Source organism: Pantherophis guttatus, chromosome 5 (genome assembly GCF_059756535.1).
Source record: "Pantherophis guttatus breed Tessera chromosome 5, ASM5975653v1, whole genome shotgun sequence".
NCBI lineage: Eukaryota > Metazoa > Chordata > Lepidosauria > Squamata > Colubridae > Pantherophis > Pantherophis guttatus.
Window position 1 is genome coordinate 5,523,289 of NC_142067.1, and position 21,013 is coordinate 5,544,301.

Below are 21,013 nucleotides of genomic sequence, written 5' to 3' on the forward strand. Positions count from 1 at the left end.
ACTGCTCAAAGTTTCCACTACCAGTTTTCCAGAACCTGTCAGAACCTGCTGGATTTTACCCCTGGCACACCCTCACTGATGCTCATGGAGAGATGTCCTTAAGAACTGTTGTAACGTCAAATGGTCACTAAACGAATAGCTGTAAATTGTGGATTGCCTGTATTCCATCCCTCCTCCTCTTAAAATAGTCCGTCTTACCCCTGGGGCTGGTTAAGGTGGCTTCGGTTGCTTTCCCTCCGTCTCCGCAGTGGGTCTCATCGAACGGAAGGCACTGGTCTCCTGTCCCGGCTACCACTTCCGAGTTCTTCACGATGTCTTTGATCACCGTCGTCGACTTGATCTTGAAGATGCGACGGCTGCTGGTGTCAGAGAGGTAGATGGATCCAGAGGTGGGATCGGCGGTCAGGTAATATTTATGAGCTGGGCTGTGACTGCAAAATCGAGGGCGGAAGGACCCCGTTTAATCTCTCGCATAACCCGAAAGCAAGAACTTAACGGTGAATCGCAGCACTGCGAAGTCCCCAAAGCCAACGTAGTAAGCAAAGATGTGACAGGTGGGAGAACCGAAGGACAGAAGGATTGGAAGACCTGATTTCTGCACAAGCCGGAGCGAAAACTAAACCTGGTTAAAAGGAAGTGTGATCTGAGGGGTCCTTGGTGCTCTGTGAGCTGTTTTGTTTTCTTGCAGACATTTCATTACCCAACTAGGGAACATCATCAGTGCTAGGAGGAAGTGGGGTTTATGGAGTGGAGGAGGAGGACGATTGTGGGGTCCTTGGTGCTCTCTGAGTTTGGTGGTTTTCTCTCAGATGTCTCACCCCCCCCCCCATGCTCCCACACCTGCCCCCTGCGCATGTGACCCTCCATGCATGCGTGTGTGTCTCCCGCATGTGCCCTGCCCCCTGCGCATCCCAAAAATCAGCTGGCCGGCAGGAGGCGCGCACGCTCATGAGCAGTGGAGCTGAGCTGGGTGACAGCTTGCGTGCCCGCCGAGAGGGCTCTATGCGCCAGCTGTGGCATGTCTGCCATAGGTTCGCCATCATGGCCCTATACCGTTTCAGACAAATGGCCGTCCAATCAAATGCTTAGAAAGTTACAGTGTTGAAGCACCTCCAACTTCTGAAGTCAAGTTGCTCCACTGATTAATTGTTCTAAATTAAACTAATTTCGCCTTGCTTCTAAGTTGCTTCTCTCCTTGATAAGTTTCCATCCATTGCTTCCTGTCCTGCCTTTAAGTGCTTTGGAGAATAGCTTGACCCCCATCTTCTTTGTGTGAGCCCCTCAAATATTGGAAGGCTGCTATCATGTCTCCCCTACTCCTTCTTTTCATTAAACTAGACATACCCGATTCATCTTCTTTTAACGACTGCATAATCCCTTGCGGTGTGGAGTCAGGGCAACTGAATGGAGCTGAGTGTTTTACTGGCCGGATGCCCTTCCTGTCACCAATGCGGAGTTTTGTTCAGCAGATACATTCTCTCTTTTTTTTTTTAATTTTAAAAAACAAACTTTATTAAATTTAAAAATATTAAAAAAAGAGAAAATATACAAATTTACATTCTCATTGTGCCCAGAGAGAGAAATATCTGCCTCTACCTAGGATCGAACTCACAGCCTCCTGATTGTGAGGTGAGACCTCCACCTCTAGGCTGCCACACCACTCACTAGACATACCCAATTCCAGCAACAAATTCAATTCTTCATAAAAACATCTTGACGTCTTGCAACAAACGAATAAATACTGATATCGCAAAAAGACTCCTGAATTAAAAACACCCTGGTGCAGAGTTGGTAGCGCAAGAGATCAAAACTCGGGAGAGGGGAGGCGTGGCATCGTGAGCTAAGCCCCGCCCCTTTCACAAAAAAGGGGAAGGGCTTAGTTTGTGACGCCCCTTGCAGATTTGGAACTCGGGACTTCCTGTTTTTATTTCCTTTGCATTTCACCCGTTTGCTGCTCGATATGTTACATTATCAAGGTAGGATCTAAAAAAAAATAAAATGCATTTGACCCATATTCCTTTACCAATTGGCAGCCCGGCAACCTTAAATCACCTTTATAAAGTACGACGACAAGAAAAGGGGGGGAAAAAAACAGAGAAGAGCATGCAACGTGACAGCGAAAAGGAAACCCACAACTGACCAGCCAGTGTCTTACCTATGCCTGAAATCTTTATTTCTGACAGAAGAGCAGGAACGCGGAAGGTAGAAGAGAAGAAGGAAGGAGGAGAGAGAGAGAGAGAAAGAGAGAGAAAAAAGGTTAGAAGTTGAACTCCGAGCCCGGCGGCTTAGGCTGGAAAGTCGACAGTGAAAACTACACACACTCTACAAGGCAGAAATAAATAAAAGAGTTAACAAATTGATCCTTTTCGAAGAGCAAGAAACTTGTTGGAGAAAACCTGTTGCGTCCACTGATACCTTCCACGAGGGGAAAAAATATATCAAAAATATATTTGTTCCCCATGACTATCATTAAGTGTTGTACCTTATGATTCTTGACGAACGTATCTTTTCTTTTTATGTACACCGAGAGCATATGCACCAAAGACAAATTCCTTGTGTGTCCAATCACACTTGGTCAACAAAAAATTCTATTCTATTCTATTCTATTCTATTCTATTCTATTCTATTCTATTCTATTCTATTCTATTCTATTCTATTCTATTCTATTCTATTTTAATAGTTCTATTTCTATTAATTATTATTTTATTCTATTCTAATTATTATTCTATTCTATTCTATTCTATTCTATTCTATTCTATTCTATTCTATTCTATTCCTTATTCTATTCCTTATACTATTCTATTCTATTCTATTCTATTCTATTCTATTCTATTCTATTCTATTCTATTCTAATAGTTCTATTTCTATTAATTATTATTTTATTCTATTCTATTCTATTCTATTCTATTCTATTCTATTCTATTCTATTCTATTCTATTCCTTATACTATTCTATTCTATTCTATTCTATTCTATTCTATTCTATTCTATTCTATTCTATTCTATTCTAATAGTTCTATTTCTATTAATTATTATTTTATTCTATTCTAATTATTATTCTATTCTATTCTATTCTATTCTATTCTATTCTATTCTATTCTATTCTATTCTATTCTATTCTATTCTATTCTATTCTATTCCTTATTCTATTCCTTATACTATTCTATTCTATTCTAGTCTATTCTAGTCTAGTCTAGTCTAGTCTAGTCTAGTCTAGTCTATTCTAATAGTTCTATTTCTATTAATTATTATTTTATGCTATTCTAATTATTATTCTATTCTATTCTATTCTATTCTATTCTTTCTATTTCTATTAATTATGTTTCTATTCTATTCTATTCTATTCTATTCTATCCTATCCTATCCTATCCTATCCTATCCTATCCTATCCTATCCTATTCTAATTATTCCCTTCCCTTCCCTTCCCTTCCCTTCCCTTCCCTTCCCTTCCCTTCCCTACCATTTCATTCCATTCCATTCCATTCTATTCTATTCTACCGTGTTTCCCCGAAAATAAGACTCTGTCTTATATTTTTTTGAACCCAGAAATAAGCGCTTGGCCTAATTTTCTGGGAGGGCTTATTTTCAGGGGGGAACTTATTTTAGTGCATGTGCTCAAAAGCCCGATTGGGCTTATTATCAGGGGATGTCTTATTTTAGGGGGAAAAATATATCATTTGTCCGATGCTGGCTGGTTGAAAATATAACGTAGTTGGATTGTTGTTATATAAATCCATTGTTGTGTTATTGTGTCTACTCTTAGAGAGCACGGCCTTCTCCATGCCGTAACTCAAGACAAGCAACAAGTGGTCCTTGACTTAACGACGGTTCGTTTAGTGACCGTTCAAAGTTACAACGGCAGTGAAAAAAATGACTTGTGACCGTTTTTCACGCTTACGACCACTCCAGCACATCCCCCTGGTCGTGTAATCAAAATTCAGACATTTGGCAAAGTGACTCATACTTATGACGATTTCAGTGTCCCAGGGTCACATGATCCCCTTTGGCGACCGTCTGACAAGCCCCGATTCATTTAACGACCATGTGACTAACTTAACAGTCGCAGTAGTTCACTTAACAACTGTGGCAAGGAATGTCGTCAAATCGGGCAAAACTTGCTTAACAACTGCCTTGCTTAGCAACGGAAATTTTGGACTCCGTTGTGGTCATAAATCGAGGATTATCATAGTATCTTCTATGCATTTAGTCCTCAATTTATGACGACAATTGAGCCCGACATTTCCATTGCTAAGTGAGCTTTGGCCTCATTTTGCAACCTTTCTTGCCACAGTTAACTTAGTAAAATGGTGAATCTGGCTTCCCTGTTGAAATTGCTTGTCAGATGGTCGCAAAAGGCGTGACCCCAAGATACTGCAACCATCATAAATATGAGCCAGTTGCCAAGTGTCTGGATTTTGATCAAGTGACCATATGAATGCTGCAATGGTCATAAGTGTGAAAATGCTCACAAATCATTTTTTTTAAAGTACTGCTGTTACCTCAAACAGTCACTAAATGATTGGTTATAAGTCGAAAACCACCTATATTTACAATGCTTTCTCCTAACTCATGTGAGACACTTTCTGGGTGCTAAATTCACATTAAAGCCCAAGAGAGAAAGGGAGAGAGAGAGAGGGAGAGAGAGAGGGAGAGAAGGAGGGAGGAGGTGGGAGAGAGAGGGAGGCAGGGAGAGAGAGAAAGAAGGAGAGAGAGAGGGAGGGGGGAGAGAAGGAGGGAGAGAGGAAGGGAAGGAGAGAGGGAGGGGGAGAGGGAGGGAAGGAGAGAGGGAGGGAGAGGGAGAGAGAGGGGGAGAGAGGGAGAGGGAGATGGGGAGAGAGAGAGGGAAGGAGGCATGGAGAGAGGGAGGGAGGGAGAGGGAGAGAGAGAGGGCGGGAGGGGGGGAGAGAGGGAGGGAGGAAGGGAAGGAGAGAGGGAGGGAGAGAAAGAGGGCAGGAGAGAGAGGGGGGAGAGAGGGGGGGAGAGGGAGGGGGAGAGGAAGGGAGGGAGAGAAAGAGGGCAGGAGAGAGAGGGGGGAGAGAGGGAGGGAGAGGGAGGGGGAGAGGAAGGGAGGGAGAGAGGGAGGCTATCCTGAATGTTTATTGTAATTTTTTTTTAAAGACATGGAGAGGCCACTTAACTGCCGGACCTTAGAGGGCCAAAATTGTTGTTTTTTAAAGCTTTATTGCACAAAAGTTGCCTCAGGAGAAAAAAGAGAGGGAAGAAAAGAGAGACGGCCAAACCAATGTTTAGGCTGAGCTCGGTAGCCCCGAACAAGCATCACAAAGCTCGCCTTGTTGCCATCTTTGTGAAACACCCCCCACCCCCCCTTTTCAAACTGCTCTTTCGATTCTGAATTCCGGCCGTCGTTTCTCCATCTTGGCTGAAGTAAAACCACACTTAAAGGTTTTCCTCTCTCAGGGAAGACATGTGGAGAAAGGGCCTGGAGGAAAAACCATTTTAAGCTCTCCAATTCACATTTTCCCCTGGATGGCGCCCAGCCCAAGCCAATCAGACCAATTGGCTAGGTTTCTTCAACCGAGCAGAAAATGAGCCAAAATATGGTTAGTCCTTGACTTACGACCACCATTTTGCTCTGTTGCTCAACGAGACCGTTGTTAGAGGAGGTTTGGCCCGTTTTACGACCTCTCTCGCCACAGTGGTTAAGTGAATCAAGGGCCGTCGTTCAATTAGTCGCACGGTTGTTAAACTTTCCCACTGACTTCGTTGTCAGAGGGGTCGCCAAAGGGGGGGGTCACCTGACCCCAGGACACTGCAAACCGTCATAAATATGAGTCAGTTTCCCAGCCTACCCTTTCTGCACCCCTGTTCTGAATGGCTCGTGGCCCAGTAGTGGGCCGCAATCTGGGGGTTGGGGACCCCACTTCTAGTCTAACTCCTTGCTCAAGCAGGAGACCCTATACCAGTAATGGCTAACCTTTTTGCTGTCGCGTGCCAAAAGTGGGGGGGTCGTGCGGGGGGTCGAGTGCACGCGTGCCCACACCCATAATTCAATGCGTCCCACCCTCCTGCGTATGCATGCATGACCCCCCACCACTCCCTCCACTTTTGGCACACCGTGGGCCCAGTAGGCCCATTTTTCGCTCTTTCCAGGCTCCAGAGCCTTCCTAGGAGCCTGGGGAGGGTGAAAACGGCCTTCCCCGGAGGCTGGAAACAGCCCATTTGCCAACTTCCGGTGGGTCCGGAAGGCCCAAAAATTAAGTGGCTGAGCTAGGGCAACGCTCGTGTGCCACTTGTGGCATGTGTGCCATAGGTTCGCCATCACGGCCCTATACCATTCCAGACAAATGGTTGTCCTTGAAAACCTCCAGTGATAGAGCACCCACAACTTCTGGTGGCAAGTCGTTCCACTGGTTAATTGTTCTAACTTTCAGGAAATTTCTCCTTAGAGTGCTATCAGGTCACCCCTTGTCCTTCTTGTCCTGCCCTCAGGTGCTTTGGAGAATAACAGAACTGAATGGCAGAACAACAGAGTTGGAAGGGACCTTGAAGGTCTTCTAGTCCAACCCTCTCCTCAGGCAGGAAACCCTGTACCATTTCAGACAAATGGCTGTCCAATCTTTTCTTGAAAACCTCCAGTGTTGGAGCATTTACAACTTCTGGAGGCAAGTTGTTCCACTGATTAATTGTTCTGTCAGGAAATTTCTCTTTAGTTCTAGGTTGCTTCTCTCCTTGATTAGTTTCCGCCCATTGCTTCTTGTACTGCCCTCAGGTGCTTTGGAGAAGACCTTGACCCCTGTCTTCTCTGGGGCAGCCCCTCAAATATAAGAAGACTTCTATCATGTCATCCCTGGTCCTTTTTTTCATTACACTAGACATACCCAATTCATCTTCTTTTAAGGCCCCATAATCCCTTGCGGGGTGGAGTCTGGGCAACTTTAATGGAGCTGAGTGTTTCCTGGCCGGATGCCCTTCCTGCCGCCAATGAGGAGTTTTGTTCAGCAGATATATGCTCATTGCCCCATGTCCTTCCTTTCATCAAAATGTTTCATTTCATTTCGACCCAAAACATTTTGTTCCTGCTTCCATCATCTGAGACCTTGAAGGACACCAAAGCAACTTAAGGTCACAAGATGCTGGTCATACCTTAATTCCAAGATATTGGTGACATTCCCCGAAGGGAAGATCCTTCGGATGTAGTTGAAGTCTCCAACATACAGGCTGCCGTCCGAGCCGCAGGTCAAGGCAACGGGCGCTAGGAGCTTGTTGCCGTCAGCCAGGCCATTGCAACTCGGGCAGGAGATGCTCCTTCGGCGTCCATTCCCCATAATGCTCCCTATAACCGGGGGTTGCTGGGAGATGAACTGGTTTTCCCCATTTCCTTTGTGCAGGATACCTGGAGGGCAAACACAAAGGTGATAGGCGGAACTTTGCAACCCAGAGACAGCTCCGATGGCCCTGGATGTTACAATCAAAGAATTCGATTGCTCTTGGCAATCGGCGTGTGGAGGAAGTCCACAGCTTTATAGCAGTTAGTTTAGTGACCTTTCGAAGCCTTTTTTCGGCACTGAAAAAAGTGACTGATGAACATTTTTCAGTCTTAATGACCAGAACAGCATCCTTACAGTCCAGAGGTGGCATTCGTATCGGTTCGGGCGAACCGCTAGCGGCCACTGCGGAGGGGTTGGGTCCGCCCGCCCTCCCAGGCGTAATGCCGTTCTATTTAGTCACGTTTCCAAGGCTGGGCGAATGTGCGGAAGGCGCGTGCGCAATCAAAGTGTCAGCTTTGGAAGCCATATTAGGCCGGAAGCTTCCGTGCTGCCACCTTCTTCTCATGTGTGGGGAAAGTAGGAGGGGGGATTTAGTAGAGGGGTTGTCTGTAGACATAATAGCATTCTTCCTGTTGGTCAAGATCAGGGCGATCCGGTATCTGGAGAAGGTGTGGTTGGAATGAAGTCTCAAGATGGGACGGATGGTGATTGGAGCATGAGATCGACTGAGGAGTGAGGGGATGGTTTTGGGGGTTTTGATTTACTGAGGGAAAACTCGGATCTCTCAGATTCAGGTTTTCCCAGATGTGCCAGTTTACCTATTCTAGTGAATAGGACTTTGAGAAATGCTTGCTTCAGAGTCTTTACTCGGAATTGGGGTTTTCGGCAACGCTGACACAAAGTGCACGCGCGGAAGGCGTACTCGAAGCGAGCGTGCACGCGTGCGGCGATCCAGTGGTAAGAATATGTGAAACCCACTGCTGCCACAGTCATGTAATCCCTATTTTTCCTGCTATTTGCTTTTGTATTTTCTTCGTAAGTTGTAACATAAACTAATTTGAAAAAAAGTAATTCACTTCAGCTTTGATCCTAAAAGCCATCCAAAGGAGATGGGTGGTTAAGAGATACGAAGCGTGTATAAAGAGATTGTTAGGAAATGGTTATTTGTCGATGTCAGCATTTCAAGCTGCATTTACTCTAGTGCTGACATAAGAAGGAGAAGTGGAGGCGCCTGGAAAGGGACGTTTGACATTTTACCTACTTATTTTCCCTGGAGATAATATCCCCTAGGAGATGGGATGGGAGGGGGGAAATTCCTTTGAGCTGGAGCGGTAGATTAGGGGTAGAATGACTTGAAAGATGGCCAATGAGTGCAGGGGAGTGGGGAACGGAAAGGCAGGGTTTTGGGTCTGGAAGTCAGTGTTGGCTTCGATGGAGTCAGATTTTAGAATGTCGTGCTTAATAAATAGGAGTTTTCCTTCAAAGACTTTGTTTGAAATGCAATTTATTTGAGACAACCTCGAAACCTGACAGTCTAACTAGTTGGTCAGGCAATATATAAACCAACAATGTATGTTTGCAGTCAGAAAAGTATTATATTGCTTTAAGACTGTATTGCATCATCCTGTATCCTGATTGGCTAAGCTCTGTAGCCAATGTACTTAAGGGAAGTCAGGATCATGGCTTGTGTGGATACTACACCATTTTACCTGCTTATTTGCTGTTACTCTCTACCTGATCTCTCTGCATGATCACTGTTTGATCATAGCTACATGTTGCTTTCTACTATTTATTGAATGTTTTGATATTGAACTTGTTCCTGTTTTGAAACTCAAGAAGAACTGTTTTATTGTGTATGACTACAACTGGTAAGAAGACTTTGTACTTGAAATATCCCTGGACTGATCTTTTAACTCTGGTCTTATCTGTGTATGACTTGGATTGTTTTTGGACTTTGCTTTACTTTTTCTAAAAGTAAAAGACTACAACAACTCAGTGTGTTTGTATGTTGACTGTGGTTGTTCACAACCACTCCCAGTCGCTTTTCATGTGTTTACTCAAAGGGTACTCTGCTCAATAACCCACAACATCAGTTATGAGCCAAGAATATCCATAACAGAGACGAACAATCAAAACAAAAAACGTACCACTTTGGATGTTAAGCGCATGATGTTTGTCCAGAGTCCATCCTCCAAGTTTCGAAGCATCTATTTCGTAACCTTGGAGCACCGCCGTCCGTTTCTCCCACAGGATCAAATCCGGGCACGATTCGTATTCATATCCCACTGAGACTGGGAGTGCGAGAGACAGAACGAGAAAGAGAACGAGGAAAGGGATGAAAGGAAGCAGCCTATATGAACAGCTTTCAAGCAGCGTCTTTAAACAGAAATACCGAAACGCGACGCGGATTAGCTATGAAAAGGGTCGACTCTGATCCCAAGAAAACAAACGGATAATAAACGAAAGAAAATAAATCAGATTCAGCTAGGTCAACACACTTTTATATCCCCCATCCCAAGGAAAGTACAGGACTATCGTATCTGGGCATCCAAAATTCAGACAACCACTAGATGGTAGCAGGGAGTCAAAACCTTTTTTGTGTCTCTTTGCTGCCACCTTGTGGTTGTCTGAATTAAGTGGCTTGAACATAGTAACTGTATGAAAATCTCAGGTGGGAAGCAGAAACCTTCCTAGGCAAGAGGTTCCACAGGACAAAGGGAAGGATCAGAAACCACTTCCACACGTGTGGTTTTGCCATCAGACAGAGGTTGGCCAGGACTTTGCAGAAAGCTATCTATCTTGGTTAACTTGAATTGTGGGGCAGGTAGGAGACAGAAAGAATAACAGAGTCGGACGGGAGCTTAGAGGTCTTCTAGTCCAACTCCCTTCTCAGGCAGGAAACTCTATACCATTTCAGAGAAACGGTTGTCCAATCTCTTCTTAAAAGCCTCCAGTGATGGAGCACCCACAATTTCTGGAAGCAAGTCGTTCCGCTGATTAATTGTTCTTACTGACACGAAATTTCTCTTTAGTTCTAGGTTGCTTCTCTCCTTGGTTAGTTTCCATCTGTTGCTTCTCATCCTGCCTTCAGGTGCTTTGGAGAATAGGTTGACTCCCTCTTCTTTGTGGCAGCCCCTCAAATATTGGAAGACTGCTATCATGGTCACCCCTAGTCTTTTTCATTAAACTAGACCTCCCCAATTCCTGCAACTGTTTTTCGCATATTTTAGCCTCCAGTCCCATAATCGTCTTTGCTGCTCTTCTCTGCATTGTTTCAAGAGCCCCAACATCTTTTTAACATCATGGCGACCAAAACTGGATGCAATATTCCAAATTTGGCCTTACCAAGGCCTTATAAATTGGTACCAACCCTTCACGCGATCTTGATTCTATCCCTCTGTTAATGCAGCCTAGAACTGCGTTGGCTTTTTTAGCAGCTGCAGCTGCCAAAGGCAGATTATAAAAATGAGATCTTACCAAAGACTTCCGATAACCCATAGACCTTTTGATTGTAGACATCCGTCTTGTCCCAGATGAAGTAATAGGAGAGGTCGGGAGCTGCCGCAAACCACTTTCTGAAGAGGCGTCCTTCCACCGCAACCATGAGGTGGACTTTCATCAGGTTAAAAGGGATGGTGGGATGGGTTAAGCTGATCTTCAGGACTGACTTGTAGCCAGAAGTACGGCTGCTCAGGTAGCTTAGCTTGATTTTAGTCCCTGAAATCTTAATCTCTTCTTGTAAAGCCTGGAGATTAAAAAAAAATTAAAATAAAAATCAAAGCTAAAAAACTTTTGAAGACAACAAAGTCCACATTTTGGATAGAGAGGATCGCTGGTTTGAAAGACGGTTCAAAGCAGTGGTGAAATCCAAATTTCACTCCTTTGTCGGATCTGCGTACCTTCCGCTGCGCTCTTAAGACCTTTTTATTCCACCAGGCGGGCCTGGCCTAATCTTTTCCCTCTTTTTAATTACGCAAATTTTAATTGGTTTTTTAAATGATTGGGGTTTTAATATGTTTGGGCCAAACTTGTTTAATTCGATTTTACTTGTTTTTTAAATTTTGCATTTATGTATTTTTACTGTTTGGCTGTTCACCGCCCTGAGTCCTTCGGGAGTAGGGCGGTATATAAATTAAATAAATAAATAAATAAAATAAATTGTTATCCTCCTCCTACCTGCAATCCTCACTCCCTGCTATCCCTGATGATGACAGCTTCTTAAAATGGCAGTAACCTTGCTGACTCATCCTCAGTTCATTAACTTGATTTAGAAGTCTTACAATGGCTGGTCAGCTTTAAATCTTCATTACCCTGACACCAGGGGTGAAATCCAATTTTTTTTGCTACTGGTTCTGTGGGCGTGACTGGTTGGCATGGTGTGGCTTGGTGGGCGTGGCAGGGGAAGAATACTGCAAAATCTCCATTCCCACCTCACTCCAGGGGAAGGATACTGCAAAATCTCCATTCCCACCCCACTCCTGGGAGAAGGCTATTGCAAAATCTCCATTCCCACCCCACTCTGAGGCCAGTCAGAGGTGGCATTTGCCGGTTCTCTGAACTACTCAAAATTTCTGCTACCGGTTCTCCAGAACCTGCTGGATTTCACCCCTGCCTGATTCTCACTTTTTTTTTTTTTTGCTGAAAAACCACATTCTCTTGTTCTTGTCAGCATTCAGCCATGAACCGACATGCTTTTGAAAGTGTGGAATTTTAATTCTGGGATTGCGCGGACGCTATTTCGAGCAAAGGAGAGACACGACAGATGTTGGTCCCTGAATTCGCCAAGGGTGGCCCACATCTGGAAGCATCTTTGCAGTTCCGTTTTCTTACCTGGATTTCTGGCACGATGGGGCCTCGTTCGGAACAGGAGCTGGCGAAGGCGGTCAGCGGAGTGGGGGAAACCACAGGGTTGGGCCGGGCAAAGTTGCTCAGGTCACAGCTGGGGATGTCATTTTCTTCGTGTCGCATGACGATGGTCTCCATGACGAAGAAGTGGTTCCATGGCAGCCAGAGGGTGTGATCCTGAGTGATGAAGGGCGCCCGCTCGAAACGCAGAACGATGGCTATCCCGCCGTTCGTGACCAGGTCAAAACTATGTGGACAAAAAGTCAAGATTTTTTGTTGTTGTTTTTTTAGAGGAAAGAAGAGCTGTTGATGTCGGTGAAGGAGGGTGACTTTGTGGTGACATTTCCCCTTAAAAATAAATAAATAAGTAAAGGTAAAGGTTCCCTTTGCACATATGTGCTAGTCGTTCCTGACTCTAGGGGGCGGTGCTAATCTCCGTTTTAAAGCCAAAGAGCCAGCACTGTCTGAAGACGTCTCCATGGTCATGTGGCCGGCAGGACTAAATGCCGAAGGTGCACCGAACGCTGTTACCTTCCCACCAAAGGTGGTCCCTATTTTTCTACTTGCATTTTTTACGTGCTTTCGAACTGCTAGGTTGGCAGAAGCTGGGACAAGTCACGGGAGCTCACCCCGTTACACAGCACTGGGGATTCGAACCGCTGAACTGCCGACCTTTCGATCGACAAGCTCAGCGTCTTAGCCACTGAGCCACCGCGTCCCTAATAATAAATAAATAAATAAAGTGATTCTATTTTGGCCAATTGACAGGGTGGATTTGAACTCAAGCACAAATGCACTATTAAAAAAACCACCCCCACATAAATTAAGAAAAGTTATTTTCTGATTTCTTTTACAAAGAAGTAAAAAGGAGTAATGTTTTGTAAAGAAAACATGTTCCGAGATGGAAGGCTATAGATTCAACCTTGATAAACTTTAAGATGCATAGACTTCAATTCCCAGAATTCCCTAGCTAGCACCCTGGAAGCTGGAAATCCACCCATGCCGGCTGAGGAATTCTGGGAACTGGAGTCCACCCATGCTGGTTAGGGAATTCTAGGAGCTGAGATCCAACCATTTTGGCTGGGGAATTCTGGGAATTGAAGTCCACCCAAGGTGGCTGGGGGATTCTGGGAGCTCAAGTCTATCCATGCTGGCTGGGGAATTCTGGGAGCTGAGATCCAACCATTTTGGCTGGGGAACTCTGGGAACTGAAGTCCACCCATGTTGGCTAGGGAATTCTGGGAAGTGAAATCCACCCATGCTGGCTGGGGAATTCTGGGAATTCCCCGGAATTCAGAGGCCGCATCTAAGGAGGTCGTGTTGTGGTCCGCCAGCAGCCTGCAGAGCTGGCAGTGGAGTCTGACAGTGAGGAGGCTGGGGAGGAACATGGGCCAGTCCTGGGGTCTGGGGAAGGCTCGGACGAGGGAGGCAGAAATGGGGCCAGGGCTATCTGGGAGTGGTGCGCGGACTCCGGAGCTTCCAGAATCGGATATCAGAGAGGCAGAGGAACAGGAGGAGCCTGTTCCTAGTGCGCGCATGCTCAGGGCTGCCAGAAGGCAAGAACAGCTAAAACAAAAGGGACAACTCGGGAGTAAGGTCTGGAGATGATTGGCCCCTCCCATAAGGCTTAAAAGAGGAGCAAAGGCACGTGGGCCCTTTGCAAGAAAGCAACATTGTTAATTCTGTTCCCAGTCGGCATCTCTGTTTGATTCTGGATTCTGTGTAGCTTTGCCAAGTAGGTCTTTGGGATTTGCTTCACAACCACGTGATTCACTTAAGAACAGGTGTAAAAAGGTTGTATGATAGGACATGACTAAACCCGCCTCACTTAGCAACAAAAATTCTTGTCCCTATTGTGGTCGTAAGTTTGAGGACTACCTATAATATTTGCAAAACTCTCCTCCTAAACAAATCTCTGTGTCTGAATTCCGAGATAAGCTGAGATACGCTTCTCAGGATATAAAAAATATAATATAAATCATATAATTTTATCGTATTTTATCCATATCTTAAATTATTGCATTTTATTCCATTTTTCATCTTAGATTGTATTTTATTCCGATTTCATTTTAAATTGTATTTTATTCCAATTCCATTTTAAATTGCTTTTATCTAATTTCAGTAATAATTTGTTTATTTATTTATAAACGATTATTTATAATTAGATTCTGGATTAGTTTCTGGTTTATTTATAAATTATTATTTATAATTTGTTTCTGGAATGCTGGACTTTAATATGGCCCAAGGGCTAATCAATCAATCAATCAATCAATCAATCAATCAAAACAACCACTTGACTCCAAGACACGAAGCGCAGGCAATGAATTCCTCGTAAGTTCGAAAGGCAAGAAAAAAAAAATAAAAGAAATGGATTTCACGTAGAGTCGGTATAAAAAGAAAGTACACCATTAAAGTAACGGTCAACTGTTTTATACCTCTTCAATCTAATCAACAATAAAATTTCTATATAATCTTATCTAACCCAGTCCGAGAAACTGAAGTCAATTCAAAGCTTAACCGCCAAGTTAAGACACGTTAGGTTGGAAAACTTAAAGGTTTATTGCTGAATTTATTTACTGCTGAATTCTGGAAATTTGACATTATCCTGTAGTCTCTGAGGAGAATTTTTTTGCACAGTGTTGCCTACTCACTGGTTCAAAGCAAAGGGTCATTTTTTACTGCCTGACAAAATGGATTATTCTGTTGGGACAACGATCGGCTTGACAAAGGAAGGAATGTTTTCCTGCAATTTGATCGGAATCCTTCAAGGCCTAGTTGTTTAAACAAACCCACCCAACAAACACTCGGACTGGTCTTTGTTGCTGTGGCTGTGCAGATGTTTCCAAAGTGTTGATGCAAAACAAGTCTGTAACAACCAAAAGAAACTCCCATTCTCTGAGATCTGGAGAATAATAGAGTTGGAAGGTTTCCTTGGAGATCTTCCAGTCCAACTCCCTGCTCAAGCAGAAAACTCTATACCCGTGATGGCGAACCTATGGCACGCGTGCCACAGGTGGCACACGGAGCCATATCGGTGGGCACGTGAGCGTTGCCCTAGCTCAGCTCCAGCACGCAATCGTGCGCCAGCCAGCTGATTTTCGGGCCTTCCGGGCCCACCGGAAGTTGGGAAACAGGCTGTTTCCAGCCTCCGGAGGGCCTCCAGGGGGGTTTTTCGCTCTCCCCAGGCTCCAGATGCTTTCTAGGAGCCTGGGGAGGGCGAAAACGGCCTTCCCCAGCCCCCGGAGGCCCTCCAGAGGGTGAAAAACGGGCCCACTGGGCCCACCATGCCATCTCGTGCCAAAAGTTGGGGAGCGCGGGGTGTGTGTGTGTCACGTACACATGCACAGGAGCGGGGCCCATTGAATTATGGGTGTAGGCACATGCGCGCGCAACCCCCCCATGCTCCCCCGCTTTTGGCACGCGACGGCAAAAAGGTTAGCCATCACTGCTCTATACCATTTTAGACAAATGTCTGTCCACTCTTCTTAAAAACCTCCAGTGATAGGAGCACCTACAACTTCTGAAGAGAAGTTGTTCCATTGGTTAATTGTTTTTGCTGTCAGAAAATTTCTCTTTCATTCCAAGCTGGGTTTCTCTTTGATAATTTCCCATATCTTAATAAAAGAATAACAGAGTTGGAAGGGACCTTGTCGGTCATCTAGTCCAACCCCCCGCCCAAGCAGGAGACCCTACACCATTTCTGACAGATGGCAGTCCAGTCTCTTCTTAAAAGCCTCCAGTAATGAAGCTCCCATGACTTCTGAAGGAAAATTCTGTTCCATGGGTTGATTGTTCTCAATGTCAGAAAATGTCTCCTTAGTTCCAGGTTGAATCTCTCCTTGATCAGTTTCCATCCATTATTCCTTGTCTGGCCTTCAGGTGCTTCGGAGAATAGCTTGACCCCCTCCTCTCTGTGGCAGCTCCTCAAATATTGGAACACAACTATCCTGTCTCCCCTGGTCCTTCTCTTCACTAGACTAGCCAGGCCTAGTTCCTGCAACCGTTCTTCATATGTTTTAACCTCTAGTCCTCTAATTATTTTTATTGCTCTTCTCTGCACTCTTTCTAGAGTCTCAACATCTTTTTTATAGTGTGGTGACCATATGATAACTTCTTCTTCATGTGTTTTGGAGAATAGGTTGACTTTTCTTGCAGGATACAATCTGGGTCAGTCACAAGAGGTTTTGTCTTCCGAGCTTTCGGACTTTCGAACCTCACGAAGCCCATCTTCAGAGAACTTCCCTCTAGCCCTTTTCTCTGTGACAACCCTTTAAATATTGGAACACTGCTATCATGTCACCCCAATCCTTCTCTTTGCTAGTTCTCTCAATCGTTCATGGTATGTTTTCAGCCTCCAGTCCCTTAAGCATCTTTGTGGCTCTTCTCTGCACTCTTTCTAGAGTGCCAATATCTTTTTTGCATCATGGTAACCAAAACTGGATTCAGGATTCCAAGTGTGACCTTACCAAGACATTATAAAGTGGTATTAACACTTGATCTTGATTATATCCCTCTGTTCATGCACCCTGCGACTGTGCTGGCTTTTTAAAGAGAATAGAATAGAATAGAATAGAATAGAATAGAATAGAGTAGAGTAGAGTAGAGTAGAGTAGAGTAGAGTAGAGTAGAGTAGAGTAGAGTAGAGTAGAGTAGAATAGAATAGAATAGAATAGAATTGAATCTCAAAATAGAATTCAGAATAGAATAGAATAACAGAGTTGGAAGGGACCTTGGAGGTCTTCTAGTCCAACCCTCTGCCCAGGCAGGAAACCCTACACCACTTCAGACAAATGGTTATCCAACCTCTTTTTAAAAACTTCCAATGTTGGAGCATTCACAACTTCTGGAGGCAAGTCGTTCCATTGATTAATTGTTCTCACTGTCAGGAAATTTCTCCTTATTTCTAGATTGCTTCTCTCCTTGATTAGTTTCCACCCGTTGCTTCTTGTCCTACCCTCAGGTGCTTTGGAGAATAGTTTGACTCCTTCTTCTTTGTGGCAGCCCCTGAGATATTGGAAGACTGTTATCATGTCTCCTTCTCTTCATCAAACTAGACATATCCAGTTCCTGCAACCGTTCTTCATATCTTTTAGCCTCCAGTCCCCTCATCATCTTTGTTGCTCTTCTCTGCACTCTTTCTAGAGTCTCAACAATCTTTTTTTACATCGTGGGGACCAAAACTGGATGCCGTATTCCAAGTGTGGCATTATAAAGTGGTATTAACACTTCACGTGACAGAGTCTGACCAGGTAAAATCGATACCAATGGGACGGTCCCAGATGCAGCTCAACTGGATGGACGACCAATTGCTCCCCTTCCAGAATCGTTTGAGCTGGCTCAGCCACCAACTCATTTTTAATTGCTCCTCTCAATTTATTACTCAACCCTTACAAATGTGCAACTTCAAGAATCTGGGCTTCCAATGGGATTAATTAATACAAAACAAACCGGCATTCCATAAAGATGTGCTACATGCCCTCTGGAAAAATTCTATCTATGCCATTGTTAAGAGTCGACTATGACTTGATGGCGCATAATCAATGCGCCTAGTGCTTATCACTGAGACTGCCTTTTTACACATTGTTCTGACCTAGGCTTCCCAAGAGCATGAAGCAGACTCCTTGTCCTGACAAAAAACCCTTTTTATTAAGTTACGGTGAATTCTTCTCATTCACATCCAGCAAAGTCTTTCAAGGGAGCATTTACAGTCACAGACCTTATCTGGCTTGGAGAGCTGCCAGACCAATATCTATCTATCTATCTATCTTTCTTTCTTTCTTTCTTTCTTTCTTTCTTTCTTTCTTTCTTTCTTTCTTTCTTTCTTTCTTTCTTTCTTTCTTTCTTTCTTTCATTAATTTATATCCCGCCCTTTTCCTAATGGACTCAGGGCGGTGCACAGCCAGAACTAAAACACGTATCAATACAAAATTTAAAATTATTAAAATAATTAAATAACTCTGGCCCAAAAATTTAAAACATTGAAAACTAAAACCCATTTGACAATTTAAAAAGCTAAAAAAGACTGAAAAAAAAAGGGGGGGGTTTTCACACCAGCCCTGCTTGATGGAAAAGAAAAGTTTTTAGGGCACGGCGAAAAACCCTGAGATCCGATATCCTTCGTATCTCCGGGGGCAAATTGTTCCAGAGGGCAGGAGCTGCCACAGAGAAGGCCCTCCCCCTGGGGGTCACCAACCGACATTGCCTGGCTGACGGCACCCTGAGGAGTCCCTCTCTGTGGGAGCGTACTGGACGGTGGGAGGCTATCGGCGGCAGAAGGCGGTCCTGCAAATACCCAGGTCCCATACCATCTTCAAACCTTGGCAAGGAGTCTCGGAGAGTCACAAACCAATTAAGTGAATTAATTGTCTCCTGCAAACTCCATTCCCCTTTCGCTCCTCTTTTATTCCCTCTGGGGAATTCATCGCCCACCTGTGGCCTTACTCCTGAGTCGACCCTTGTTCTTTGGCTGTTCCCTTCGTCTGGCAACTCTGCACATGCGCACACTGGGAACAGGCTCGAGCTGTTCATCTGCCTCACTGATGTCTGACTCCGAAGGCAACTGATAACTGGCATCCGGCCCTGGCTCCCTCTCTGCCTCTGACGCAGAGCCCTCATCAGAGTCTTCCCCAGACTCCAGGACTGGCCCATGTTCCTCCCCAACCTCCTCACTGTCTGAATCTGCTCCCAGCTCTGCTGGCCGCTGGTAGGCCACAAAACGCATAAGCTCGGACACTTGGCAAGAAGACACCAATTGTTATAGCCCCTCGTCTTAGTCTAGATTAAATCAGGGCAGTCATATGACGTGGGAAGTCACAAGTGGAACTTCCTCAAACGTATTCTGAGTAACCATTTTCTGACTCATTAATCTTCCTAATGTTAAGACTATGAGAATCTTACTAATGGGTCATCTTCTAATGGGTCGTCATGCAAGACCTTGCTTTGTCCATCCACAACATGGAAGCGAGGGTAGCTTTCTTTGAGAGTTTGAGCGTGGCTTCTGAGAACCTCGCGGACACATCTCTACAGGTAGTCCTCGACTTACGACCACAACTCCTTAATATTATTCATCTGGAGTCTGCCCTAAGGGCAGGGGTGGGCTTCAAAAATTTTAGCAAGGGGTTCTCTGCTCGGTTGCTGGGTGGGTGTGGCCATGGTAGGTGTGTCCGAGTCAGCCTCCTGAACCACGGCGGTTGGGGGGGGTGTTTTTGCCTTCACCGGGCTCTGGAAGCTTTTTTCGAGCCTCCGGAAGGGCGAAAACAGCCTCCCCAGGCTCCGGAGGCCCTCTGGAGGCTGGAAACTGGCACGTTTCCGGCCTTCCCAAACTTCCAGTGGGCCCATTTTTCACCCTCCCCGAGCCTCTTGCACTTACCTGCATCCAAAATGGTCCGCGTGGGGTGGGCGGGGCCAACAAGGATTGGGATTTGGGGGTTCTCCGAACTGCACAGAATCTTAGCTAGAGGTTCTCCCGAACCCCCGTGAACCCCCGTGAACCTACCCCTGCCTAAGGGTATTTGGGTATGTGCCAACAGACAAGGAGGCCACAAATCTGATGACGCTGTATTCAAATCCGGAAGCCAATCCCGACTTCCTACCACTCAAGGGAAGAGAGGTCCACCTACCTGCCATCTTGTCTGCTGATGGTGTAGCCGAAAAGTGGGTTGTTGACAAAGCTGATGTTGACGCCGACCAGAGGGGTTCCATCTGCTGTCATCACCTGCCCACGAATGACACAAGGGTGCCTGCGAGGAAATTAAGAAAACAACAACACCACCACGAAGTTGAAAGGAGTGAATTGGCAAAACAAGGAAGACTTCGCAAATGACGAACATGGACTCGTCTATTCTATTCTATTCTATTCTATTCTATTCTATTCTATTCTATTCTATTCTATTCTATTCTATTCTATTCTATTCTATTCTATTCTATCCTATCCTATCCTATCCTATCCTATCCTATATCTGCTATGCTATGCTATGCTATGCTATTCTTTTCTCTTTTCTTTTCTTTTCTTTTCTTTTCTTTTCTTTTCTTTTCTTTTCTTTTCTTTTCTGTTCTGTTCTGTCCTGTCCTGTCCTATCCTATCCTATCCTATATCTGCTATGCTATGCTATTCATTTCTCTTTTCTTTTCTTTTCTTTTCTTTTCTTTTCTTTTCTTTTCTGTTCTGTTCTATCCTATCCTATCCTATCCTATCCTATCCTATCCTATACGCTATGCTATGTTATGCTACTCTATTCTATTCTATTCTATTCTATTCTATTCTATTCTATTCTATTCTATTCTATTCATTTCTTTTCTATCCTATCCTATCCTATCCTATCCTATCCTATCCTATTCTATTCTATTCATTTCTTTTCTGTCCTGTCCTGTCCTGTCCTGTCCTATCCTATCCTATCCTATCCTATATGCTATGCTATGCTATGCTATTCATTTCTTTTCTTTTCTTTTCTTTTCTTTTCTTTTCTTTTCTATTCATTTCTTTTCTATCCTATCCTATCCTATGCTATCCTATCCGCTATGCTATGCTATGCTATGCTATGCTATGCTATTCTATGCTATGCTATGCTATGCTATGCTATGCTATGCTATGCTATGCTATTCTATGCTATGCTGTTCTGTTCTGTTCTGTTCTGTTCTGTTCTATTCTATTCTATTCTATTCTATTCTATTCTATTCTATTCTATTCTATTCTATTCTATTCTATTCTACTCTATTCTATTCTATTCTACCCTACCCTACCCTACCCTACCCTACCCTGTAGACTGGTCAAATATTTGACTGGGATGGATAAAGGCTTGAGCGGCGGTTTGTACCAGCTGCCTTGCTTAGACATGGAAATGTCGTCTTCAGTGATGGTCGTACATCGAGAACTACCGGCAGTTCGTTCCGTTTACATCCGCAAGGTTCAATTCTTTAAATTTAGAGGTGCGGTTTGCAGGG

General features: G+C 44.5%; 1 protein-coding gene across 13 annotated transcripts in view; it reads right to left on the reverse strand.

Annotated features, from left to right (window-relative positions):
* Positions 1 to 21,013, reverse strand: part of TENM4 (teneurin transmembrane protein 4) — a 626,114-nt gene that overhangs the window by 30,875 nt on the left and 574,226 nt on the right. For 10 of the 13 annotated variants that reach the window (XM_087895779.1, XM_087895778.1, XM_087895780.1 and 7 more), the window contains 7 exons: positions 19,693 to 19,812; positions 12,059 to 12,320; positions 10,706 to 10,973; positions 9,376 to 9,519; positions 7,104 to 7,353; positions 2,156 to 2,176; positions 199 to 431 (listed from right to left, as the gene is read on the reverse strand). In XM_087895779.1, the coding sequence (XP_087751905.1) occupies positions 199 to 431; positions 2,156 to 2,176; positions 7,104 to 7,353; positions 9,376 to 9,519; positions 10,706 to 10,973; positions 12,059 to 12,320; positions 19,693 to 19,812 (1,298 nt within the window). The remainder of the gene's footprint in view (positions 1 to 198; positions 432 to 2,155; positions 2,177 to 7,103; positions 7,354 to 9,375; positions 9,520 to 10,705; positions 10,974 to 12,058; positions 12,321 to 19,692; positions 19,813 to 21,013) is intronic. The other 3 variants (XM_087895776.1, XM_087895773.1, XM_087895772.1) reach the window with 1 other exon arrangement.